Source organism: Cololabis saira, chromosome 9 (assembly GCF_033807715.1).
Source record: "Cololabis saira isolate AMF1-May2022 chromosome 9, fColSai1.1, whole genome shotgun sequence".
NCBI classification, from domain to species: Eukaryota; Metazoa; Chordata; class Actinopteri; order Beloniformes; family Belonidae; genus Cololabis; species Cololabis saira.
The window spans coordinates 32,462,330-32,489,763 of record NC_084595.1 but is presented as its reverse complement, the minus strand read 5'-3'; the positions used below and the strand labels follow the sequence as shown (position 1 = coordinate 32,489,763).

The window sequence follows — 27,434 nt, the reverse complement described above, 5'->3', positions numbered from 1 at the left end:
CCGCCCGTGCGCTCCTAAAGTGGCAGCACCTCGCGGCGCGCTGATTGGCTGGAATCCGCGCAGCTCGGCGAGGTCAACGGACGAGACGAGGCGAGCGCGGCTCCCATTGGTCAGTCCCTGACGGTGACGCGTCAAACCCACGTGGGTCGAGCGCTGTGATTGGCTGAGCACCGTTTTGAGGGGCGGGGCCGGGGTTTCGGTTAGACGGAGAGCGTGACACCGCGTGAGAAAGTTGCCATTGAGGTGAGGCAGAGCTGGGCAGCCGAGGGTTGTTTCGCCGCTCTGGGAGTTTTTGTTATCAAAACCAACGATATATTCCCTCTTTTTTTTCGTATAATCTATTTTTGACGCGAACACAACTTGATTTTCCCTCCTCGTTTGTTGTAATTGACTGTTTAACTGGCAACTAGCGACCGCGTCGAGTCAAGTGGGAACTCTTCACTGCAATTAACTGGTTTGCTGCTGATGCGGAGCGGGGACCGCCGGGCTGCGAGGATTGTCTTTTCCCCTGGTTTGTGTGTTTTGTGCTCGGAATACATTGAAGTGCAAACAAGAGAAACATTAGAGTGAGCGGAGAGTGCTGCTCTCACCTGGTTCCCCCCCCGGCTGATGAAGGGCTGGCCGGGCTGTTCCGGGTGATCTGCGGCGGGAGAGACCACCGTGACCCGGGCAGGAGCGCCTCACCCCGGACCGAGCAGCGGCTCCTGCTCGCTGCCGAGGACCGCCGGTCCTTTCATTGAGAAAAACACGGATGGCTTCGTCTCCGTAATCGGGAGGCTCGCATCAACTTATTGTGCTTTATTATTTGATTCCTTGTTAGCGGGTTTTTTAAGGAGGACACTGTTGTTTCCCCCCCGGAGGTAACGATGTTTCCCCAAGGGCGACACCCGGTAAGTAACTTCCCCTCCGGCATGTTTCTACCTGGAACCTCTTTAGCCTCAATTATGGTCCTGCGTTAAACCGACGCAGAGCCTACGCCGTAGGGTACGGTGTAGGTTCTGCGTCGGTGTAACGCGGAACTATAAATCAGCCTTAAAGCTGAATTGTAGTAACCCCCCCCAAAAAAAAACCCAACAACAACTATTCCCTTATGCTACCTTCCTCCTTAGTTTATTTTTCTTCCAGCTGAAGCAAGAGTGGGGTTGATGATATTGTTTGTTGATTGATTATTATATTTGTATTATTTTTTGCTATTGACTGTTTTGTTTTGGTGATTTTGTATTGAGGGGAGGATTTTTTTATAAGCCCTTCGGGCTTCTTTTCCTCTCCTGCACAAATTATTTGTCCTTGTATGATAAAAAAGAATTATTGTGTTATCACTGTGCAAATAAATAAAAAATAAAAAAAATAAATTATTAAAAGTTATTGGCATTAACACATAGGGCTGGGCGATATGGCCTTTTATTAATATCTCGATATTTTTAGGCCATGTCACGATACACGATATATATCTAGATATTTTGCCTTAGCCTTCAATTAACACTTTGATGCATACAATCACACCAGTATGATGATTCTTGTTAATACTGCATTAATATATGCTAATTTTAAACTTTCATGCAAAAAGGGGGAAATCACAACTTAGTCAAACGCACGTGACTGATGTATGTAAGTAGGTGCGCTTGTTTTATGTCTCTGAGAAGGAGATACGAGACGAGAGAGTGAGAAAAGCCTGTAATTTAATGCCCGCGACTAAAAGCAAACGCATGACAATGTATACTTGAATATTCACGATATAGTCATTTTGTACATTGCACAGAGTAGAAGCCGCGATACATCGAGTATATTCGATATATTGCCCAGCCCTATTACCACAACACGGTCAGATGCAAAGTGGAGCCAGCATATGAGGAACCATAATACTCATAATCTGGTGTTTGTGTGTTTTTTGCATGTTAGACACCCCATCAAGCTCCAGGCCAGCCCTTCAAATTCACCATCCCAGAATCACTGGACCGCATCAAGGAGGAGTTCCAGTTTCTCCAGGCTCAGTACCACAGGTGGACGACACAGAATGCACACAAGGCAGAACTTCCCCATTGTCATCTCACACTAAACCTCAGTCTAACCACAGTCTCCCCCTATAACATTATGAACAAAACCCCAACCGTGGCCTCCGACTAACCCGTAAACCTGGATTAGGTTCACATCCATAAACATAAAAGCACACACAGGCAGCAGGCATCAGCGTTTCACTTAACACTGCGGTAGGTCTGAGTCTTAGTGATGGGTGAGAGTCAGAGGATGGCATGTGGGCTCAGGGTTTCATAAATCACCCCTTATTACCCCTGTTCTGTGCATAGTTGTGTACTAGCCTGATACTGCTTTTTTCCCTTTGTGATAGTATTGTGTACTTGTATTCATGTGAGTTTCCCAGGGATGTTGGCCACAACAGGTGAAAGCTGCTGACAACAGATTTCTAATTCGTGTTCAGTTAAAAAGAGCTCAGTTAAATTAAACCATATACATCTATTGCACACTGGTTATCGTTGGCAAGAATCAACGTTTGTATTGGCGTATGTGACTGCATGAAATGGTAATCAAATGGAGAGGGATATTGTAGACTGTGTTTAGGTAAAACATAGATGAATTTGGGGCGAACAAGGGGAAACTTGCCAAACTTTATTATTTTCCTTAGGTTCTCTCAAAGTAAATATTGTATTGTTCTGTTTTGCAGTCTTAAGATGGAGTGTGAGAAGCTGGCCAGTGAAAAAACAGAGATGCAGAGACACTATGTCATGGTAAGATCCATGCACTCAATTCACTGGCCCTGCACCGTTTCACATGACACACTGCAGTAAGGCTGCTGAAATGTCCTTGAGGAAGATCATGTTGTGCTTTTACCAGGTGTGAATGTGAACTTTAATCTTTCCAAAGTCAGAGGAGTGCATAAGCTCAATATGTGGCTACCTGTAGTTGTTTTCTTCAACAACAACATAAAAGTCATTTTATTTAGATTTTTCAAAGGTTTTCAGTTTTTCTCAGTGAGCCAGTAAATATGGGGAGTTTGATTACAGACTGCATCCCAGCTTAGTGTTGGCTTCATGTTGTGTAAAATACAGCAACCTTTTGCAAAGTACACCACCATGATAGAAAACAAGAGCTTTTCATAAGACACAACAGCATTTTTTTTAAATAAAGCATTTCAAAAGCAAAGTGGGACAATATTTCACCAAGTATATACAAAACAACATCTCATGGTACACATTGATTTTTTTTTTTTTTTTTAACTCTCGTTTGCTGATTTATCTGTAATGTCATTTTGTTTGCTCAAATATTGTTTTTAGTTTGTGTTGGGCTTTTTCGCTTCAGAGCAACCACAGATTTACAAATTAAGCATTTCTGAGATGAACATAGGCTTCACATAGTATGCCAGGGTTCACTCGTCCGCAGATTGCTTTTCAAGTATTGTTGATGACTCCAAGTGGTTTACTGTCCAAGCCACATTCACCCATTAAAAATATATATTAATACCTCACTTCTTATGCTACATGTCCAACACTGTTTATGTCATATTGACACATTGAAGAGCACATCAAAGGAATGTTGGGTTATAATCACTGTCCTTACGATTGAGGAATGACCGCTGTTATCTCTTGAACCACCACTGAGACTACCTATACATTTATCACAGGTGGACGTAATATATGTTCACAACATGAAAGTTATATTGCGTGCTTTCAACTTTTTGGTTTGTGCATCTGAGGTTTTTAGTTTGACACAAACTCAAATGACGCAGGCTGCATGAAAACTGTTTCTCTATTTTGGCTCTATGATGATACTCGTACTCAGATAAAAAGTATTTAATTTGCGTAATATGACATTGATATGGTGTGGATACTCCAGAAAAGATCTAGTATGATAATCTCATCTCCAAAGTTACACACATTCATTTTGTTTATCGTGCTTTTTGTTTTTAGTTGTTCAGGATGTTTACTAATGGTCTTTCTGTTCTTCTTAGTACTATGAGATGTCGTATGGCCTCAACATTGAAATGCACAAACAGGTATGGCTGCTTATCCGTCTGCCCCCTTCCTCGCCTCTACATCTTCTTGTTTGTGTCTCTTCCTCTTTCTCTCTTGCTTCCTCATGGCTCATTTTGATGTATTTGGTGTGTGTGCCTGTTGACGTGTCCTGTGTTCATTCGTTTGTGTGTATATATGTTTTACTGTATGCGTGTGTGGATGTGTGTTTATTTGTGATTGATGGGGCTCTGTCTCCATTTCCCCAGTTAGGGCCAGCCGGCTGAGCCCAGAGGCAGAATGAATGGCTCTGTAGATTGATTGGTGCTGTCTAGAGGAGCGGCCTGGTTTATTACGTTAGAGGGGCAGGGCTGGGGAAGGCAGAGGAATTGATCAACTTGAGGTCGACAGAAAAGATAGTGTAGCTCCCCTTTTTAGAAGCTGGGAGGTTAAAGCAAATATGGAATACAGCATAGCATAATGTATGCAGATATGCAAACTGGAAACGGTACTTTTCTTTAGTCATAAATAAAATATACAAATTAAATTGGGGATTTTTTTTTTTTATGTGGTTCTCACAGTAATATTTACACAAATACAGAAAACTAAACTTTTTTGTTATGAAGGGATTTTTTTTTTAAAGTATGTGAACACATTGTTGAGGAGGGAAACTCGCACTATGATACACACATTTCCCCAGGGGAGTATTTCAAGGATCAGAGCGTTTACTTGTAATTACCACACCTATCGACCAGTCAGGCCAGAGGAAATTAGAGGTGGATTGGCTTGGCTACTTCACTGAGAAGTGGAGATGCTTCTCTGCCTTTTTAGGGTTTTTTTTTTCCCTCTTGTCCTTCTCTTCCTTTCATGCCCCAGAGTTTTTAACCCCTTTCTGTCTGGCCTCCTCAATAATAGTTATGGGATCTCTTCTTTCGTTTTTTTACCCAGCCCCCCCTCCTTTTTTTTTTAACTTAGCTCCTCCTTTTATTGTATGTCTGTGTGAAGCTGTTCTTCTTTCATTGAGAGGGAGATGCATCTTTTCCTATTGTCCACACATACATAAACATACACACACACTATAGCTCCAAGGGAGGTCATTAGCTTGGGGCTGCAGTTGTCAGAGCAACAAGCTTCTGTGGGCAGGGGGTACGGGGGATACGGATTAACAACCTACCTCCTGCTGGGGATGTGCGTACGGGGGGGTTTGTGTAGTGTGGCCATAATGGTCCAATTATATGTGTAATGGGAAGCCTGTTCCTTTTAAGACATTGTATGTGCGTGTATGGCAACTTTTTCTCTGTATCCTCAACTTTTGTCTGTCCTTGTCTCAGCGTCATCATGTAAACCCATGTGCCACAGGATTTCTCATTTGTCGTGTTTTAGGAGTTTTTCGAAAGAGCACATAAGATCTGTAATATTATTATTTTAAATTTTACTTGCAATGTCTATACCTCACAATTTGAAGCCTCACTTAGGTATTTCAATTTTGAGTGTTTGTGGGGTTCGTCAGGTTCGGTAAGATCACCTGATATTACCTGGTAAGACTATTCTCAGACAGCCTAATCAGTTAGCCTTTATACAAAGCTAATTAATGGCTTACAACAGGGTTCTGTAAACGGAAGTTCTGGTATACTGTGGACTGCCTGAAATGGATCTTTATTTAAAGCTCTCATGGCATAACTTTGTTGGAACAAGACTAATTGAAGAACAAATGTCAGAAACTCTTGAGCTGACCAGGATGATGGTTTTAATAAGTTAATGGAAGGATGAGATTCACATGCAAGTTAACTCACCCTTTTAAATGGGCGCGAGTCCAGACTTTAAAATGATACAGTAAATCTGCACAGAAAGGTCAACCGAGTAGTTTGTTGTATGTTTCAAAGTTGGCTGTCCATAAAGAGGAAATCTAAAATGGCATGTAAATTTCCTTTAAAAACTTTTCATGACATGCATCTGACATGCTGCCATGTATACCCAGAAGCGGAAATGAACATTTTGAGCTTCTAAAATGATAATAGATGAAATGAGATAAATCTTGGGCAATAGTGCTGGACACAGTTACATAATTCATTAAAAACGGTTGGAAATACACACAACAGAAACAAGACACAACTACACAGTTTTAACATGTCACATATAGTTGACGTATCATGTGCTATGATGCACAGAGTTGTAATAAACAGAAGCGCTCTGTCGGCTTGGAATTACTTTCGATTCCTTTTTCATTTTCACTTTGGATAAAGACCGAATTTCAGCGAAGGACTTTGGAGGACTAAAACAATATCATACAGTCCTATTAATAGTCTCCCAAGAGCAGGGAGATTTGTGCACTTAGAAAAGGTGGGCTGGACTGCTGCTACTCTTGGTTGAGAAAAGGAAGATTACACAACAAAGAAAGATGCAGCTTCAAATCTCTGAGAGAAATGTCTGATCTAAGTAGGGCCTCGGATGTCACTGGCATTAGATTAATAAGGTCTAGCTGGAGACTCTGATACTTGTATTAGATTAATACATCGACCCACCACACTTAAGGCAGCATTTCTTTTTCCAACTAAACTTACCCTTTTGTTTTTTCCTCTTGTTCCTCTTGTGCTGCTGTGTGTATGTGGAGGCTATATGTATTAATGGGTGGTGGTAAGATTTCATAGAAAAGGGTATCAGTGCCAATACTTATCCAATACCCTTATTGATACCATCCTCAGTATAAATTCACAGTTTTAAAGCAAAACACACTCTTTACATTAGGCTTGGCTATTAGTTAACAGAAAGTTAATAATTGGTATTTATTACAGAACATACCTTAACAAACTCTACTCCACTTCAGAATTTTTTAAATCCCTCTCTTGTTGATGATGATTAATGTCAGAAAATTGTAAAAGCTCTGATTGCTATCTTAATCCTTCTTGCTATTGGGACTATCGGGTATCACAGCTTTGATACATTAGATATACATCTCACAACCTTTATAATAACTTCTGTCGTGGGTTACTTTTATTTATATTTTTCTTTTATTCTTCAGGGTAGTGCCATCTGGGATTTTTCTTCTGGGTTTTACTTTCAGTTATGACCCAAGTCCTGTCAAGGCTTAAGGAGATACTTGTTTAGTTCAAGACTCATTAAGAATACACTAGTACTTGTTTAAGCTCATTCAGCCTAATTGGCTGAACTATAGCAGGGTTGGCATTTTGGGGATCTGCCAGGTGTTGGTGTGTTTGAGCTTTCTAATGAGAGCAAGTATGTTTTCAGCTAAAGAGCAAATCCCGTCTGCAACTTTTCAGGAAATTATTGACCTATTAAAACCATATAATCATGCAGGGGTTAGAGGCGTGAGTTCAAGACTGGAATATCTCATAACCTACTAGATACTGATGTTCAAAATACTGATTATACCATCTCCATGAAGTTTGGGGCGGTAATTGGTGTCAGATTACTGTAGCACAACCCTACGATCAGATACTTGCATTTCCAATCATCTTACGCTATAATGCACCAATTGGTATTCTGTCTTAACTAGTGATGTCCTGATCAAATCCCATGATCTGAAATTGGGGGATGATTTCCCCCAAATCCCAATCATTTGGAAATCAAATGATTGGGATTTGGGGGAAATCATCGATTTTTTTTTTTTATTTTTAAACTTCTCAGCGAGCAGCCCGCGCTGCCGTAGGCCTCTCCCCCACCACAGCAGGAGATGTTCACCTCTCTGGCTTCACACCGCAAAAACATCCCACATCGTGAATCCAAAGGTGGCTGATCTTGCCCTGGCCCAACAACATTGAGTAATAAAAGATTATAATTATTAAGATGGAGGGTTAGAATTGTAACCTGGAAAAACAATCAAAAAAAGAAAGTTTATTTGAATTTCTAAACATATTTAGAGTGGGTTTTTTTTGAACTCCCTATTTCTCTCCCATTACTTAATTCTTCTTTTCTATATCATATACATGTATACAAAATGTAAGGCCAATTGATACTTTCTTTACTGGGAAGTTGGCAACACTGACTGACATAAACGTGGCATAAACCTGAAGCGCTTTGCATTTCAGAAATGTCTGAAATTTTGAAATATCTCAAACTGAACAGAGAATGTAATGCTACAGTAGATTTTGTTGTTTGGAAATCAAAAAACTTTTTTTTTCCTTTTTTTCTTAAATTGCACAGTATCGGATTGGGACTCAAAACCAAATGAATTTGATTGGGATGTCCCTAATGTTAAAATAATTTAGGAAGTTAAGAAACTGCAGTGCTCAATTTCTTAACATTTGTTTAAATTAAACAAAAAAAAAAAAAGCTGTATGTCATTGCCGTGATATACAGTTGGTTGTTTTCCACCATCACATCTTATTTGCGCCACTTTGGCAGCCCAGTGGTTAGTATACCGGTAGTTATCTTACAAGTTCCCCGTTGTGTGAGGTTTCCTTGCTGTCTCTGTACTTGCAGGGTTGCGACAGAAAGGATATCCAATATAAAATATCTTTTAGTATCAATTAAATTTTCCAATATTTTTTTTTAAACTCGTATAACTACAATAGCTAACCCTTTGCATTGTTCACTTTCAGTGTATGCATCCGTTTCTATTTATGTAGGTTAGGACTTGTGTGTCTCTAGAGCCATTACTACATTTCATGGCTCCTCCAATTCCCTCGTCACCCACTATTTGATTGGATGATGTGTAATATGAATCCCCTTATCCGATTTGATGCCACTGTGGGGGTATCTGGTTTCGGCCAATTGTAGCCACATCTGGGGGTTTGGGGGCAAGTAGATGTGTTGGCATGGATACTGGGCAAGACCAAACTAAGTTAATAGCTGATTAGATTATGTTGAAGTGCTGAAGGGAAGAGGGACAAGAACACAGACGACAGAAGGAGAGCAAAAGAAATATAACAGGCAAGACCAACTGAGATCATAAGCATAGGTGGATAAGAAAATCTAGGTATTATTTGTGTGTTTTAGTGCTGAAAATGGTCCCAAACAGAATGTGTGCTTCGAGAGACGATTATGATTTCTATGTAGGTAGGTGTTTGTTCTTGAGTAGACAGCAGTTTCCAATGTCTTAATGAGGGCATGTGTGTACTTGTATTAATTTATTGTTGTAACTGAACAGCTGTCTTTTTTTTTCTAAGTGAAAGCAATTATGTTGTAAACAGTTGAGTCTCTTTCTATCTTTGTGTCTCTCCCTTTGTCAGACTGAGATTGCCAAGAGACTAAACACCATCTGTGCACAAGTCATTCCTTTCCTCTCACAGGAGGTAAGTATGTGTTTGACTTAGAGTTACAGATTTGTTTGCCATTTATATACCAAGGTTGTTTTTCAAGCTTTATTAATACATTTGACCTTCTGTGTTTAACATTATTCTGTACATCTACATATTTCACAGCATCAGCAGCAGGTAGTTCAAGCTGTGGAGCGAGCTAAACAGGTGACCATGGCAGAGCTTAATGCTGTCATCGGGGTACGTGGACTGCCAGGGCTTCCTCCTACAGTGTGTATTCTTCTAATTTCTATTTACGTACAGTGACTTTCAGTGAATGTGTTTAATCCATAAAAATAAATGTTACTTTAATCTGCCAATATTGTGTTTTTAATGTGTGTCTGCGCACCAGGAAGCAGGTGAAATAGGGGCATTTATTCTTTGAGTTTTTGTATAATAGTAATGCTATTTGAATGAGTCCACCATAACTTGTGGACTTTATTCAAGGGTAGGCAGAAATATTGGGATTTGACAGGAACCTTCAGCCTAAATGGACAGGGGAGCCGGTGAGTTAGCTGAGCTACCCAGGGCTCTGCTATCCTTTGATATTGATAAGTCCGTTAATGAAGCAGTTTTGAAGCGGGTTCAGAGCCAGTGCCTAAGGCCCCGTTTACACGTAGCCGGGTATTTACAAAAACGGAGGCGTTTTCATGCGTTTTGGCCGTTCGTTTACACGGAAACGGAGGTCAAAGTCACCAAAAACGATCATTTCTGAAAACTCCGGCCAAAGTGGAGATTTTCAAAAACTCTGTTTTCCCGTTTGCGTCTAAACGGAGGAAAACGGAGGAAAACGGAGATTTAAGCTTCAGAACGTCACATTATGCACCAGAAACTCACCAGCGTCATGTGTGCGACCTGTGTTTACAATTAGTTTGGCCACCGTCAATATTTTCTTGTATTTTACCTGTTTAATATTCTAAAGTCACACTTAAAAGTAACTCCCCCCCCCCGTCCAGCCTCCTGCTCATTCAAGCCTGTGAACGCGTCAGCCAGCAGCATGAAGCCTGAATTATGGTTCCGCGTTAAATCGACGGCGTAGGGTACGCGGCGACGCGCAAGGTACGTGCGCGTCGCCGCGTACCTTACGCCGTAGGCTCTGCGTTAATGTAACGCGGAACCATAAATCAGCCCTTAACTGGAAGTTACACACGTGTCATTTGTTGATGTTTTTCCAGGATTCTGATTGGCTTGCATGACGTTAAGAGCGTTTTCATGCGGGTCCGTGTAAACGAGGATTTTTTTGAAAACGTAGAGGGGAAAATATCCGTTTTTGTAAATACCCGGCTACGTGTAAACGTGGCCTAATTTAGAACCATTCCTTTGTGTTTCAAAAGGCAGTAGAAGACAATATATAGTTTCAGAGCCAGGAAAACTGGTGTTACTTTGGCCTTAAAACCCTGTTGGACTAGATACAAGGAACCGGTTATGCCAGGGCCTTGGGGTGTAATTTGTTACCACCAACCTTAGGGTGTAATTTGTTACCACCAACATTGTTAAATTATGTCCGAGTTGAGTTTGTCAAGCTGAAAGTAACAAAAAATAATTTACAAAAATGGATATAAAGATCAAGCAGCAGTGCTTTGTGTTTATTGCAGTTTTGCAGTTAGTACAGTTGGCTCTTGTTGCACTACCAACATTTGTTGACAAAAGTGTAAAACTAATTTGACAGTGCACCAAAAGTATCAACCAGTCCAATTAAAGATTGGACTGGTTGTCTGGTAGATTGAGACTCTACTGTTTTGGATTCACAATAGTGTAATCAAAACAAATTGTGATGAAAGTGAATTCAAAGAGATGTAATAATCTGGTTCCGTGTATATGGAAAAGTATAGCAGTTTTTTTGGTGTTTTTCTTTTAAATATTTTTTTAAATAATTTTGAACAAGCTCTGAGCTAAGACTAGAATCTGGTTGAAGTTGGTCAGTAAAAGGTATTTGAGAGTAGTATACAATATAAAAGTTCCACCTTTCTGAAACCTCACAACAGGATGCCAGCACATGTCGGTCTAAGAGTAAAAAAAAATTGTTTCATCCTCATGAATACATTTCACAAGACTCACAGAAAGACACAAATGCTGGCTCAAGGTAATTCTTTGAGACAGCCCCCCCCCCCACACACACTCTTACACAAACTCTTAACTGATCTCAACCATGAGATGTGAGAATTGCCTGTTGTACTTGTTCTATAATTCATACTCCTGCACAAAAAAACTTAATTTGACTTCATAGTTTAGGAATGCGGCTGAAAATAAAGGATGTTGTTACGGTAATTACTGAATTACACCCAAGGCTACTGGCAAACACTTTTAGATTGTAGAGTCATGACTGGAACATTTGGTGAAAACCTGAAAGGTTAACGCGAGTATTAGAATAGTGTTTTTCTTTTTTTCTTCTTATTATGAGTTTTGAAATTAAAATAGGTGAATTGCTCAATGTTGTCCTTGTCACAATGAGTGGAGAATTCAAGAAATGACTTGGATATATAAGTTTTTCCCATGTTTATTGAAAAGATGGTTGTCAGCCAAAGATGATGAGGAGATAAAAGTATTTTCTGTAGAAAGGACTTTTTGGGTGGACTGAGAACTACACTTACTCAGCCAGGATCTTGACTTGCCAGAGCTACAAGTTTGAATTCAGTGTGTGTGTGTGTGTGTGTGTGTGTGTGTGTGTGTGTGTGTGTGTGTGCATGGGGGGTGGGGGTTGTTCTGGTAGTTAAGCAAAGAGTGGGCAGTGGGATCAGAGGGTAGTCTGGTCAGATGTGTGTGGGATTGTTAGTTGGTGTGGACTGATGGGGGTCTCTGTTTGTGTGTGATGGGGTGAGAGGTGGATTTGGCAGTTGCTGTTTCAGTCTTAATTGCAGAACTTTGGTGTTTGCAAAAGGGGAAGGTGGGGGGTGGGCGGTCACACCGTTCCCCTTACACTCCCCCTCTTCCCATCTTCTCTAGTCTCCCACGCCAGCCTGTCATTCACCCCGTTTGTGAGTTAAATGAGTGTAATGAAGCATGTTGCCCCTACTTCTACACACACACACACACACACACACACACACTAACATTCTATGACAAACTGGTCTCCTCTTGCCTCCACCAATATTTATCCTTCAGTTTCCCCATCAGGGGTTCCGTTTGTGTGTCTGCAAGGGAGAGAGAGTTTTTTTTTTTTTTGCATTTGTCTTTTTGTGTGTTTGGGTAGCAGAGAGTGCATTTCTGTCATCCTCATATATACAGGCAGAGGTAAGATGGGTTGGTGAGGTTTGTGTATGATTGTTTGGCAATGTATGTGAGCCAACTTTGAAATGTCTGTGTCAAGCAAGCGTGGGCGTTGAGGCTAAAAGACAATTTTGTTATTTGCTTTCAATCATCAGAGTTAGACATAGAAAACAGGAGGATGGAAATAGAGGAAAAAAGAAGGTGGGGGTATGGGGTTAGTCAATTAGGTGAGATAAAAGTCGGTTTGACCTTCAGCACTCCTTCCACCCCTGCTGAGTTGCCTCCTGTGCCCCCCTTCTCCTCTTCTCTCCCTTCCTCCTCCTCCCCTCCTCGCGGCGAATCAGTGAGCTTGGATTCCCGCGGCTGCTGTCTGAGGAGGCAATAATGATGTTTTGGAACACAAAGGCATTTCACGCTCAGACGAGCGCCTGATTTGGTGTGAAAGAGAGAGCAGGGCTGCCAGCCAGACTTGCCCTCCCTCTCTCTATCTGACCCTCTTCTTTCCTTCTCGCCTTTCCTCTCTCCTCAGCTGCTTCACTCCCTAGTAAGACCTGACAGTGCCAACAGCAGCTGGGGCTCTCGACTGTCCCCACTCCTGCCCCTTCTCCATCATTCTTCCTTTTCCTCCCCTTCCCCCTCCTCTCCTCCCTCCACATCCTCAGGCTTTGGGCTGTGCTCCCAGCTGTCAGTATTGTTCAGTGTTTGACCTCAGAGGGAGGAGGTTGTGTGCATGGGGCGCAGTTTGTAGGGGGAGAGGATGTGTTCACCCTCTTGGACAGAGCAGCAGCTTGTTGAGTTGGTGTAAACCACCCACACTAAAGAAACTGTCCCTTCTGCTGAAGATTTAAATGGAGCCAGAAGTCTACGTTGGTTAGGTTACAAAGTGCTATTGATCTTCATCAATTGGTGGCTATGTTTCATGAGCACGCACTTTTAAGTTTTTGGTGTCAGTTGGTTTTGTTTTGCACATTTATTGTATCTAAAGTTGAACATTTTTGGCAATATCCAGATAACCTTGTATCTAATCTGTTTAGGCTTTTCCATGATTGTAACCCACACCCACACAAAACTCACCAAGATGTATTTACAGGTTGAGGTCAAGTCAGCATTGTGAGTGTTGGTCTGCTTGTGTACACAGATAACTTAATGGTAAAAAAATGAATTTGATTCCTTTACAGACGAATCACAAATACAAATAATTAAGTTAGCTGTCTCTGTCTTGTAGGTGTTAGGTCTGGCACAATTATGAAGACATTGCTGTTACTAAAGCTCACTCCAGTCATTTTGGAAAATTGTTACAATTCCTTTTAGTTTATCTTCTCAGTTACTTAAATAAAACCAATTCAAATTTAATTTCCACATCCTTTCCCACTATTTAATGTTTGACTGGTGGTATTTTTTGCTTCCACTGCAGTAGTTCTGTGCCACTAATGTTTTACTCATCTTCCAATCATCTCACGTACGTAACCAGTTTTATTTGACACAGTATTTTAAAGAGTATCATTGGGATAATTTCAGTTGTGATATTTGAATAACTGATATCTGTCTTTGAATATCTCCAAAATGAACTCTTTATATCATGGTTCCTTTACTTTCCTTTACTTTTTTTGTGTTTACAAAACCCCTATAACAAACGGGAAATGTAAATGTTATTGCCCTGTTCAGTACCTATACATTTTGGTATTAGCTTACTTAAAAGCTGGCATGAAATGAGTAGATAGAAGACAATTAAATTGCAAATTGCAGTTATTTATATACAAAGGTAATCCTCAATTAAAATAGGATTGTAAAAGGCTCAGTATTGATGCAGAACTGCTTCTTGTACATTACCGTACATATTTCAGGCATTGGTTGTCTTCTCTCCATCTTAAACCTAATAATTGCCATCTATTTTTACAGCATCCCAGTACATTATTTTCTCTTTCTCTCTCTGAACTAATCACCTCTTTCTGTTTTTGTGGTTCTTCAACAGCAGCAGCATCTATCTCATAACCACGGTGGTGCCCCCGTGCCCCTAACCCCTCACCCCGCTGGCCTTCACCCTTCTCAGCTCGGTGGTTCAGCTGGTCTTCTGGCACTGTCGGGAGCACTTGGTTCTGTCCCTCCTCATCTGGCAGGAAAAGATGGTGGTGATAAAAAACCTCACCTGTCTGGAGCAGACTCGCACCCTGCTGGCCCTGACCACCTGAGAGGTCAGTGGATATATGCTCCAGCACAGAACCACCACTTGGAGGTTTGGGGAAGGCGAAAAGACGATTAGTTTGTAAATAAAATGATAATGGTGTACAACTTTGATAATTTACAAATAAAATAAAAATTTGTAACAAATAACTATCTCCCAGTGTAGGGCTCTAATTTTTGTGTCCTTCAAAAGTTTAGTATGTATTTAGATATACATTTTGCATTGTCTTGTTGGGAGACCTAGCAGTGTAGATTTCTTAACAGTATTCTCAAGAAGATCAGCATAAACCTATAAGTTCACAACAGTTCATTGTGTGAACTGTCTTTCTTTGGGCCAAAGCTTTCTTTCCACCTTCACCAAACAAAAGCAGCATCCATGCGCCCAAATACCTCAAGTTTGGCCTCATCAGACCAAATGGGCAGATTTCCAAATGGTCAGATGTTCACATGCAAACTTCAGTCTGTCATTGATCTGTGACCGTGTGAGGAATGGAGTTCACATTGAAAGATGACCTTGGAGTCCACTGCAATGAAGAGTCGCCATGCTGATCTTCAGAGAAACATTGTCCTGAAGAAGCCAGTTCAGCAACAGTCATTGTTTGCAGACATCCAGGGTTCTCTTTTTTTGGCGTCTCTTACTATTTTTCTGAAATGCAAAGAAGTCCTTGAAAATGGCAATGTAGCCTTCTCTCTTAAAAAGCAAAGCAAATATCCTGGAACTCTCTTGGCATTAAAATATAACATACCGGTAATAAGAATTTAAGAGGAGTTCCTCTCAAAGTTCTTTAATTAATGTTCACATGCTGATGAATTGCTCAGATAAGCTTTGAGTGCTGTTTGTTTTGAAGGAAAGATTAGAGGGCTAACACTTTTCCCCATCTTAATTTTCACTGCATTTTCTATAAGGAAAACCTAGGAAAAATACATATTTTATACTTAAGTGATTCAGAAAGGACTATTAAGATTGAGGATATTTTTACAGTTTTTATAAATAATGCAGTAATTGGTCATTAGTTTAAGGAATTATTCCATAGTCTTTTGAACTAAGAATTTTGACCCTAGCTGTGTTTTTGTGATGTTTAATTTTGCTAATAGTGTCATAAATAGTTTTGGCTTTGGCTGAATATGCTTAGTCTTGAACCTCAAATTGTTATTAATAAAGTCACATTCAGTGAATTCTCCTTTTTTTTCTTTTTTTTTCTGCTCTGCTGAACATCCTACCCTGTGACCTCGACCACACGTATATTTTTTTCCAATGGCAACAGAGCGAGAGCCTGGCACAGTAAGTACTTCCTCTTTCTGCAGCAATGCTTTCTGTTCTAACAACTCACTTTATTTTTTAGTTTGTCTCTAGGGGATCGGCTGGTTTTGGCAAATTTTACTTTATTAACTGTAGCATGTAACTGTCTTTGCTCCATTGATGGCTTCTGTGGTTTGCTAAACTCAACAACTAACAAAATATTTAGCTCCAAATAAATTGCATTTAAAGCACATGAAATTGAACAAACATAAAGAATGATTCTTTTCTGGGAACTTCTCTGTAACATCTGCAGCTAATTGTGTAAAGAAGAATGCTGCAAAATATGATGGTCAACCCTGCATACCCTCTAAACAACACAGTCAGTGCGGTTATGTACAAATCTAAATCAAGCTATTGCCAACAATCTAGCCTAAGGATTAAACTGGAGTTTCAGAGAAATCCAAGTAAACATGCACAAGAAGACAATTGATTATTGAGTGAGGTGCGTTCAACTCCGCGATGCTAGGTGGGCACACACACTTTTGCGTCTGCGTTCTTCTTTTTTGTTGTTCGTCGTCTTCTCCTACTGTGTTGATATTCTGGCTTTTCGGAAGGAGGAGACACGGGGCAGTCACTAGCTCACTAAGCTTTATGTTTGTTCATGTGCTTTAAATGCAATTTATTTGGAGCTAAATATTGTGTTAGTTGTTGAGCTTTTAGTGCCAGATAATGGGTCCTAGTTCGAGTTATTCCAGCATGTATACACTGGAATAACTCGAATTAAGACGCATTATCTGGCACTAAAAGCTCGATCTCAAGAGCTTCAGTTCGGTTCAAATACGACCTGGCTAAGGTGTATACATGGCTAAAAAAAACCTATCAGTCGGATTAAGGCAACAATTCGACTTTGTGTGAGTGCATGTAAACATACTGAGTCATTAAACAACAGTTTGTCTTATGTCAGACTTTTTCAGGTTTGGTGCAATACAGACAAGTAGAGATCATTACTGCACACAAATATATTCTAATTCTTTATAGAGACTTTGGCCCAGTCCCAATACACCCACTACCCCTACTTTTCAGCCCTACCCCTAAATTTTGCGCGTTCCCGTGAGGGTAGTGGTGTCCCAATTCCTCTTTGCAAGTAGGGGTAGTGGGGAAAACGAGGGCTAGTGAGTATCAATCTAGCCCTACAGAGCGAGGGTTTTAGATGCACACTAGCTGACCTAGGGCCAGAAAAATTTCCCAGAATGCTTTACGTCATCATTTGCAGAATGAATTAAAAAAAAAAAAACATGGCGGACATTTCTTATTTTTTAGTGAATAAAATCAATGTTTTGAGTTAGTTTCTGCATAAAAATGCGTTTTGATTACATTTCTAGCGAGAAATATACATTTTACTTTCATAATATTCACTGTGGATGTACATAATAACTCGTTTTCCCGTTGTTGCGAAGATCACGCCAGAATTAATTCTGATTTATGGTTCCGCGTCACACCAACGCGAGCCTACGGCGTAGGTTACGCGGCGATGCACGCCGTAAGCTCTGCGTCGATTTAACGCGGAACCATAAATCAGCTCCCGAGCCGGCAGGCTGTTCTCATCCCGAAAACATCGGATCAAATTTCTTAACAGCCGTTATTTGGATAAACTGAGCCCAGGTTGGGGATCTTAACGGTTACTTTTACGCCTGGAAAAATATTAAAACTTAATAAAGTGGCATATTAACAGCGCTACAGCGGAAATTAAAACAGCTTCTAGCTCTGGGCTTCCTGATATGGTGTGACGTTTGTGCAAACGTAACTACGCAGTCGCTTACGTACCCGAACGTGACCACGCAGTGACTTAGCAAGAAAAATGTAGGGGTAGTGCTGAAAAGTAGTGGTAGTGGGTGTATTGGGACTGGGCCCTGGGAAGATTACAAGATTACAATTTGTGGCTTGATTTTTAGGGGTAGTGGTAGTGAGGGAGGGCTAGTGGTAGAAGTAGGGGGTGTATTGGGATTGGCCCTTTATAACACTGTCAGCCTGAATAATATTTAACTGCAGCAGTATAATTTTGCTTCAGGGATTAATAAATTGTATTGAATTCAAAACCGTCTCAGAAGATTTGAAACCCATAACATGTTCAGACTTCACTATTTTTGGCGACAGGTCTTTTTTTTTTCTTTCTTCATTTAAATGCTTTTGCTTTTATTACCCATTTATTTGCTGCTCCAGTGACCCAATTCCCCATAGGAATCAATAAAATTCATATCACAATGCCATTATGAATTAAAACCCTTTTGTAGTTTTTAAACACCGTTTGACACTCAAATAGCTTTCTTCCTGAGGTTGTATGTTTTTGATTGTTGGTTTCAGAGTATGTCGTATTTATGTGTGTTTGGGGATTTCTTGAGTGGAGGTTTGGCCTGCCTGTTTAGTTCTGCCCTAGATCTGCTCCGAACTGTTGGGTTTCTTTTCTTCTCCAAATGAGCCTTTTAGCATGGTCAAGTACACACACACACACACACACACACACACACACACACACACACACACACACACACACACACACACTTTGCCAACCTAGCCTGCATTGTTGTGCCTATTTAACACCTCAGTGAGCAGATTACCCCCTCCTCCCACCGCCCCTTATCCCGTGCTTAAAGACTCTCATTGTGTTTAATATCACCACAACTGAGAGGGGAGGGCTTGGGAAAGGGTAGGAGTGAGGGAGCAGCAGTCATGTGACACTGAGCTTGTGTGTGTGAGCAAGAGACACCATGCTAAAAGCGAACAGAGGGGAGAGACGGAGGTGGGGGTATTGCTTATGCTTTGCGGGTCAGTGCTTCTGTGCTCGGCTCACTAAAATCTTTCAATAAAGAGGGGGGGTGGGTCGGTGGGGGTGAAGGAAGAGGCCTTTGGCAGCACACAGATCCCCTCCCCATGCTTCTTTCCCTCTCTTGTCTCTTGTCACCCTTTCTTTTCCTCCACTCTCACACCCGCCCTCTTCTCTGTCCTCTCTCATCTCCTCCTTTTCCACTCCTTTCCCACCCCCTCCTTCCCATCTTTCTTAGCTTTTCCTCCTTCATTTACCCTTTCTCCTTCAAAGTGGTCGCTCACTCTCTCGCTAGATGTGTGCATGCGCATGTGTTTGTGTATGTTGGATGCACATTTCATTGACAGGCTGAGAATATAATGGACTCAACATGAAGCTTTAATCCATTAACAATAGGATCCGTTGGTCAGGAGGCCAGGGGGAGATGGTTGTGTCTGTCTGTGTGTGCGTGTGTAGTCTTGGGACACAGGGACACTACACTGTTATGCGAGTAATACACACTCATAGTCTGTTACACACTTGATCACACACCGGCTTTCATGGTCAATTACACTCTGTGCACACACACTGACACACACACATACTGCAACCAGTGCAGCCTGTCGGAGCCAGGAGAGGGAGCACTGATAGAGTTTGAGAGCCACTTAATGTAATCATCAACTTCAGAGGCATGTGTTTGTGTTTGGCTGTGATGGGCTTTGGTCAAGTGAGAAAAGAGGTTGCTGTTAAATTGTTAGTGCTGCTTAATTCATGCTTCTGTGAACGGTTAACCTATTTGCGAGCAAGTGTCTGTTTTTCTAACCTGCTTTACACATGACTGAAAGCTCTTGCAATTAGTCAAAGATGGATCTAGCGGTTTAGTGAGCTCATGCAGCAGAATACAACCTTAGCTGACAAAATTGACTCATGTCCTCAAATCTTTTTTTTTTCTCCCCCTCTGTCCTTCATACTCTCCTTTTCATTTTTCTTTCTGCACTACCTACCTTTTGTTTGTAATCTCCTTCCTCCTGATTCCACTGGGATCTGCTCTTCTGCTCCTCTTCTGTACTTCTCTCTGCAGAGTAACTCAATGCTGCCGGAAAGTCTTAGAAACTCAGATAAGAGACGCAATGGTCCAGATTTTCCAAATGACACAAAGAAACGCAAGGTGGACGATAAGGACTCTGTCCACTATGTAAGACATTTTTCTAGTTTCAGCGTTTTATCTTTTTTCTGTAAAGACTTCAAATGTATCAATGCACTTCTTCTTTGTTTTTAATTGACTATCTATCCGATTTCTCTGTTAGGACAGCGATGGAGAGAAAAGTGATGACAATTTAGTAGTGGATGTCTCAAATGAGGTCGGTATACTTTTTATATTTTTCTAATGTGTAATAAGTTGTGTAATGAAAGAACAATTTAATTGGGATCAAATTAGTTTTTTTTGCTGTAGGAATAATGCTTTAATTAAAATTACTTTAAAACGAGTTCCTTTTTTAAAATATTTGCACCATGTTCACAATGGTCAATATTCTCTAAAAATCACAAAAATTACCCCATCACTTTTGTGCTGCAGTTTTGTTCTCAAGTATTTAACTAATTCCTTGTTTACCCACTAGGACCCCACCTCACCTCGAGGCACACCTCTTCCCTCCCCTAGAGAAAATGGCTTGGATAAAGGACGCCTTCTCAAGAAAGATCCCAGTAGTCCAGCATCTACTGCCTCATCGGCCAGTTCCTCCTCTCTCAAGTCCAAAGAGATGGCAATGGTAGATGGAGTCATTTGTTTCATTTCATTTCGTTTGGTCAACCTGGAGAATGGATGAATATATGGATGAATATGTAGTAATTAACATATTGTGTCTCTGTGTGTCAGCGGGATAAGGCTGGTACCCCTGGACTAAAGTCAAGCACACCCACACCTAGAGGTGACTCTACCCCTGGTCCAAGCTCAACACCTGGCATTCGACCAAATCTATCAAAGCCTTCATCCATGGATATACCACATCCACCTAGTAAGTACAGTATAAACATTTGTCTATGGATTTATATTAAAATATTTGTAGTTTTAAAATGTTTATATTTTAAACATAGGAATAAGTTAAATTACTTTTTCTGAATAGGTTTGAACTATCAAGAGTCAAATACCTTTTTTATAAATTGCTTATCACTTTTACCTTACTCCAGTAGATTTTTTTATTTTTTTTTTTAATGTTCTAGTCACTGTTTCTTGGCTAACCTTCATTTTGAATAAACCTCATGCATGGAGAGTCACAGTTTTGCTTCTGTAATTTGCAGTTGTTTGCATTGTGACTAAAGAGAATTTTGATTCAATTTTCTTCAGCTGCAGGTTTGCGAACACCTTTGGCTGTACCAGGCCCATATCCTGGTGCATTTGGTATGTTGCCCCATGCAGTAGGGATGAATGGGGAGCTAGCAGGTGCAGCTGGTGCTGCAGCCTATGCTGCTGGACTGCATAACATGTCACCTCAGATGAGTGCTGCAGCTGCAGCCGCTGTGGCTGCATACGGCCGTTCACCCATGGTGAGTGGAAAATTAGGTTTGTTGTGCTTTTTGCTGAAGTGAATGTGAGTGAACGGGACAGTACATTTGGAAAGTTTAGCTTCTTGTTATACTTCTTCTTTTGTGTGTTTTTTTGTGTATTTAGATTAAGAAAAAAAAACTCTCCAGAAAAGTTCTTTCTGTTTTGCCCTTTACTTTCTTTCTCTCTTTTTTTGTTGAAAACATTGCTTCATTGTTTATTTTCCTTAAACAATGTTTGTCTTGTTTTCTTTTTTTTTAGCTTAAAATCCTCACTCTCCCGAAGAACTACGATTGATGTTTTTTTTTAGAAAGACAGATTGAAATCACTTTGTACATCTTTACTAAACAGAATTATTGAGTTAAGTTAGACATTTGATAACTCAATAACTGTTTAATTCACTTTATATCCATTTTACTCGCATTTGATTTGTTTTTACTGCAATCAATTTACATGTAGAGTGTTATTTCAATGTTTAAACGATGCTTATATTAACTTTAATTCAATGTCCCGTAGTTAAATAGTGTGGGTATTTAACATAAAATAGTGTAACTTAATTGTACAGCTGTCTTTTCTCCAGCCTGCTCATGCAGTGGATATGTTGGTGACAGTTTTGTTCAATCACCTCATCACTCTTGGCTGTATTTGCATAGGGTTCATTACACTGTTTAAATAGATTTAGTAGATCTACAGCTGTGTCTGGGCAACACTTGATAGCGACTCAGGTTGTGTACTTACCAGCTGCATTGATGTGTGTGTTGGACCAGGGTGGGGAGGTGGGCAGCACATGCACTGACAGTTCTGCCTGCATGTTTACAGTCTCTTACACTTATCGTTTGAATTCAGATGGCGAATGTCTGTTTGCTTTGTTCTTGTGAGCACTTTAGTTCTGTTCCAAGAGTTAATATTAACCTGTATGCATTTTGCCAATTCCCATAGACACGTGTTTGCACTGTGCTCATCAAATATATGTTGTTTCTTGAAGGTTGGTTTTGATCCTCACCCTCATATGCGAGTTCCTGGAATGCCTCCTAGTCTCACGGGAATCCCCGGTGGCAAACCGTAAGTTTGTGGTTCTTTTGTATCTAAATAAATAAAAAAAACAACAACTTTCCAATAAAGTTACTTGTCCTTATTTCTGCCTCTGCTTTCTTCCTCTTTCTTTTTCCTCTCACTAAATTCGGTATTTTCTGCCCTTCTTCTTTTTCACACTTGATCTCTTCTCCTTTCTCTTTGTGTCATCAGGGCCTACTCCTTTCATGTTGCGGCCGACGGACAGATGCAGCCAGTCCCGTTCCCCCCAGATGCTTTAGTGGGCCCGGGAATCCCTCGACATGCCCGTCAGATCAACACACTGAACCATGGAGAGGTGGTGTGTGCCGTCACCATCAGTAATCCCACCCGACACGTTTACACAGGAGGAAAGGGTTGTGTCAAGGTCTGGGACATTAGTCACCCGGGAAACAAGAGCCCTGTGTCCCAGCTTGATTGTCTGGTGAGTGACGTGGGCTTTGTGGGATGGTCACATTATATAAAATCTCACTCCAGTCAGAGAGGTCTGTGTTTAATTGATTCAAAACTGTTTTTAACCAGAACTTTTACAACTGTAGAGCATGACTGTGGAAATCCGAAAGATTACTTGTTTGCTCTTTATCATGTAAAATGATAATTAATAATAGAAATGATATACTAAATTAATTGCTATATAATTTGTTTGGGTATTGGTAAAACATTAATTTTAATTATAACATGTATTTACTGAAAACGCAATTGTAAAAACAACCTTTTTTTTTAATCCATCATATCAGAATCGAGACAACTACATTCGCTCCTGCCGTCTCCTTCCTGATGGCAGGACGCTTATCGTAGGTGGTGAGGCGAGTACGTTGTCCATCTGGGATTTGGCCACACCCACTCCCAGGATTAAAGCAGAATTAACGTCATCAGCACCAGCATGCTACGCTCTGGCCATCAGTCCGGACTCCAAGGTCTGTTTCTCTTGCTGCAGTGATGGAAACATTGCAGTCTGGGATTTACACAACCAGACACTTGTTAGGTAAGAGATCAGAGATGCATTTTTATTTTACTATGAAAAGCAACACTGGAAGCATGTTTACTTTGTCATTCTATACAGGTGTTTTCAATGCATTTAAGATAAAAATTAATAATTCACGGTAACAACAGTCACTACCTTTTCTAACGTCCTGTAGACAACAGCATGGGTTTATTTCAAATGTTTATATTGTTTTATCTGTGGTCAATGTTCTGACTGATTTAACAATGTACGGTATATTCACAAATTATAACATCAAAACAAGGATATTTTGCATTGATACTACAGAAGTGACTACATTTACACAAAAGTGCAGTTTCCTTTAAACGTAACATGTGATCCTAACTAACTCCCTATGCAAACTCAGTACAGTTGTTGTAATACCAGTAACAGAAATACTTGCTGATGTCACTGGAAATAATGGTATTGGGTGGGTATTTATCTTCATGTGCCATCTGATACTATGCAATTTTTATGAGCAGAATCAAATTTCTTATCTGTTGCTCTAAGAGCCAGTACAAGAAGTTACACAATACTGCTTTGCAACTTCCTGTTTTGAGTCACCAGGTGGAGAAGCAGCAGCGTGCGTGTTGTTGGACTGAGCTATCTAGTATTACGTTGGCAATATGGGGTTATTTTAGCTGGGAAAATCCCACCAGGAAAACTGTGACATGCTGTGACATGCTGCGGTTTCCAGAGGTGGTACAAATGTTGCTGAAAAGAATGGAGCACCCCTCAGGTTGAGGCGAGAGATGGATGTACCACAGCAATAAACTCTGGAGTTAGGTTTTCAGAAATTCCTCAGAGAAGGCCAGAAACTGTACAGTTCATTGTATTGGATGATCAGCTCCTGACAATCGGTGAAAATGTTGGATTTCACCGCGTAATTGAACATCTGAGGCAGCGGAACAGTTTCTCAGATTGGAAATACAGCTCTGCTCTCTCCAAGCACTGAGTCTGACTGATCATGTTTCATATCAGCTAAAAGTGCAGACGGTCAGATTAACAATAGACATCTAGCACGCCGATACCAAAATATAAATGCCTTGTTTATTTCACATTTTTGTGGCTGTACTTGGAGTTTAATTCAGCAATTAAATAATGCTTGGGTGCACCAAGGGCCCAAAGCCCAGGTATCAGAATCGGTATTGGAAAGAAAAAAAAAAAAAAGGAATATCTCTATTTTTGTTTGATTACCTCCTCCTTGATTTGACTGAGAAGTTGCACATGTCCCTTCAGGCAGTTCCAGGGCCACACGGATGGAGCCAGCTGTATTGACATCTCCAATGATGGCACCAAGCTGTGGACCGGAGGCCTGGATAACACCGTCCGCTCCTGGGATCTGAGGGAAGGAAGGCAGCTGCAGCAGCACGACTTTACGTCACAGGTATACACTCTTATAGTTATATCATTACATTTGAAAATCACCTAAAACTTAAGACGTCTTTCAGTGAGTGCAGGATATCATGATGTCAGTCTCAAAACAGAGTAGATTTAATCCTCTTTGAAACTAAGTTAAACAACTGGTCAGACATTCACTGCTATTGCTGTTCAGGTAATGTTTCCTCTCTCCTCTGTGCAGATCTTCTCTCTTGGTTACTGTCCAACAGGAGAATGGCTTGCTGTTGGAATGGAGAGCAGCAACGTTGAGGTCCTTCATGTCACAAAGCCCGACAAATACCAGCTACACCTGCACGAGAGCTGTGTACTTTCCCTACAGTTTGCCTACTGCGGTAAGCAACTTCCGCTTTCAATAACAAGCTTATTTAGTGCTCCCTTCATTAATTTCCGACAGATAACTCTCGCCCATTACTTGTTTCAAAACACACATTTAGAAATTTGGTTGGTGTCGAGGTAACCAGAAAAGAGAAGGGGGGGGCACGTGTTGGCAAGCAGCAAGTTATCCTTTGCTTGGAAAATGTTTTAAGGCTGTTTTGATGTTGTGGTTTGGTCAAGAAACCACCTCAGAGTGGTTTAACTTAAATGCTGTTTTACTGTTTGTTTAATTTTACAGAATGTTGCCCCCCCAATGTCAATCATATTTTGTAGGAATAGGAATGTGTAATTTACTTTTTTTCTTTTTCCCCCTGAGATTTCTTATGATTATATTTGTCTGTTTCTCCATGCAGGCAAGTGGTTTGTGAGTACAGGCAAAGACAACTTACTGAATGCATGGAGAACACCCTACGGAGCCAGCATATTCCAGGTTTGGATAATAGACACTTGAATAATACACGTAAACTGTCTCTATAACTAGCAATTCCTCTAGGTTTAATTAGTTAGTCTGTAATTAACTTCAATTATCTTTCCCGCTTCTTTTTTCTTCCTCAGTCTAAAGAATCGTCCTCGGTGCTAAGCTGTGACATATCTGTGGATGATAAGTACATCGTTACCGGTTCAGGGGACAAGAAGGCCACAGTTTATGAAGTCATCTACTGAGAAACATTTCCTCTTTCCCACTTTTTTTTTTTTTAAATATATATATATTTTTTGATTTTTTTTTTTCATGTGGAACCAGAAATCAGACAAGAACGACCTGACTGGCACTTTTTTTTCCATCTGCTATAAAGAAAAGACACGAGACATTGTGCCTGCAAACATGATGAAATATGAGCTGGGGATTAATTGGACCAGTTGGATGTTTATGCGTGGATGCTGAAGTCGGTTGCCTTCTGCCGTGGACTAGCCGGGCTTCAGTTACTACAAGACTCTTTGTGACTGGATCCAGACTTTTGATAGAGGCATGAACTGCAACATTGAAATACACTATATCTGGTGATGCAACCAGAAACACCAGAGCAAGCTATTGGAATCAAATGGTAAATATGTAAAGAAGTGACCAAGGGAAAGAAAACCATGGACACGAACGAACAGAATGTGGAGATTTTTATATTTTCTTTAGACACTTAAAACCTGTTAATCTCACAACATGGACTCTTTGAACTTACCTCCTCAAGTTGTTGTTCTGATACTCCTACACTGTTTGAAAAGTACCCTTTCTGTCTTAACAGTAAGTCTTTTTCTTACTAACTGCACTGTAGTGGTAGCTGTCCACTTACATGATGTACTTAAGTACTTCGAATGCCCAATGGAACGTTTGAAGATGCTGAAAGCGATGCTGGCATGTCTCATGCTACGCTGTTGTAAACTTCCAGGGTAAGTTGAACTTTGTGCTTTCCCTTTCATGCTTAATTAAGAGATGGAAAAGTGTATTAAATACTGTGACGTTGAGAGTTATTAGCTTAACAAGACATATAAGGTTCAAAACAGTGTTTTTAAGTGTTCTTAAAAAAGGCTCAACTTGGTTTATTTGGGGAAAAAAACGCACTGTGATGTAAGTGTTTCAATAGATTTTTTTCTATACTCACATTTTCAGACAGTAGATGAGATAAATTAGGACATATCCAGAATATCAGCTGGATGAAACTGTATTTGAACATCCGGAGGGGACGGGGGCAGTGACATAAGCATACATACTGTGATTGGATTTCACAGCCCTTAAACGAAATACTTAAGCAGAACAGAATCAGCAGGTCTGCACTGTTACAAAGTCATCCCCACTCTGCCTCCATCAGGCTGTGAAACACTTGACGTCTTGTTACATTAATGCTTATTTATATTTGGAACAACTGGAACAAACCACAGTTATCTAGACATGCGATTTAATGTTCTTGTATATCTTGGAAATGCTGGTGAAAGAGTAGAGGGAAAGAAAATCCCCACTTCTGCCACAAACATTGAACAAATAACATGGTTTTCGCCACATATTGTCACTCGTCTTAACTGGTACCCTTGGACTGGGACAGTAGCTGAAACGCCTTGAAGCAAAACACTGTCATATTGTTTCCACTTAAAATAAAACATTGTAAGACTATAAGGTTAAATTATTAAGGGTTTTGGAGGTGTGCGGAAAAGATGCAGTCATACTTAAGTTTGGAGAGGAGTCCTTGAGATTCAGCAATCTTTTTTTTTTAAAGCTTATTTGATTTGTCTAATTACATGACCTTGTTTGTTTTTTAAATCTATTTTTTTCTTTGTCTGTAAAAATGTATATATCTTTTTTTCCTTGCAAGGCATGCTTTAGAAATAAAGGTTTTGTACGTCTTTTACATTTAATCAGGAGAACTACATAATGTCTTAAGGCAACACACTTAAATTGAAGTATCTAGATAATAAATGTGATTTTTGTTTGTT

At 40.4% G+C, this 27,434-nt stretch overlaps 1 protein-coding gene across 5 annotated transcripts; it reads left to right on the top strand.

Moving 5' to 3' along the window:
* Positions 1-248: 248 nt before the first annotated feature.
* Positions 249-27,434, top strand: LOC133450566 (transducin-like enhancer protein 1). 5 transcript variants are annotated; one of them, XM_061729290.1, is made up of 20 exons: positions 249-890; positions 1,900-2,000; positions 2,678-2,741; positions 3,962-4,006; positions 9,152-9,214; positions 9,344-9,418; positions 14,400-14,616; positions 15,871-15,887; positions 19,727-19,840; positions 19,953-20,006; positions 20,265-20,414; positions 20,522-20,660; positions 20,990-21,189; positions 22,173-22,249; positions 22,433-22,682; positions 22,996-23,243; positions 24,480-24,627; positions 24,823-24,973; positions 25,370-25,446; positions 25,572-27,434. In XM_061729290.1, exons 1-20 carry the CDS (start codon positions 867-869, stop codon positions 25,677-25,679), a joined length of 2,322 nt encoding a protein of 773 aa, XP_061585274.1. In that variant the 5' UTR covers positions 249-866; the 3' UTR covers positions 25,680-27,434. The 5 variants fall into 5 exon arrangements, with proteins under 5 accessions (XP_061585274.1, XP_061585273.1, XP_061585272.1 ...); XM_061729289.1 differs by having other exon boundaries at positions 14,397-14,616; XM_061729288.1 differs by having other exon boundaries at positions 9,344-9,448.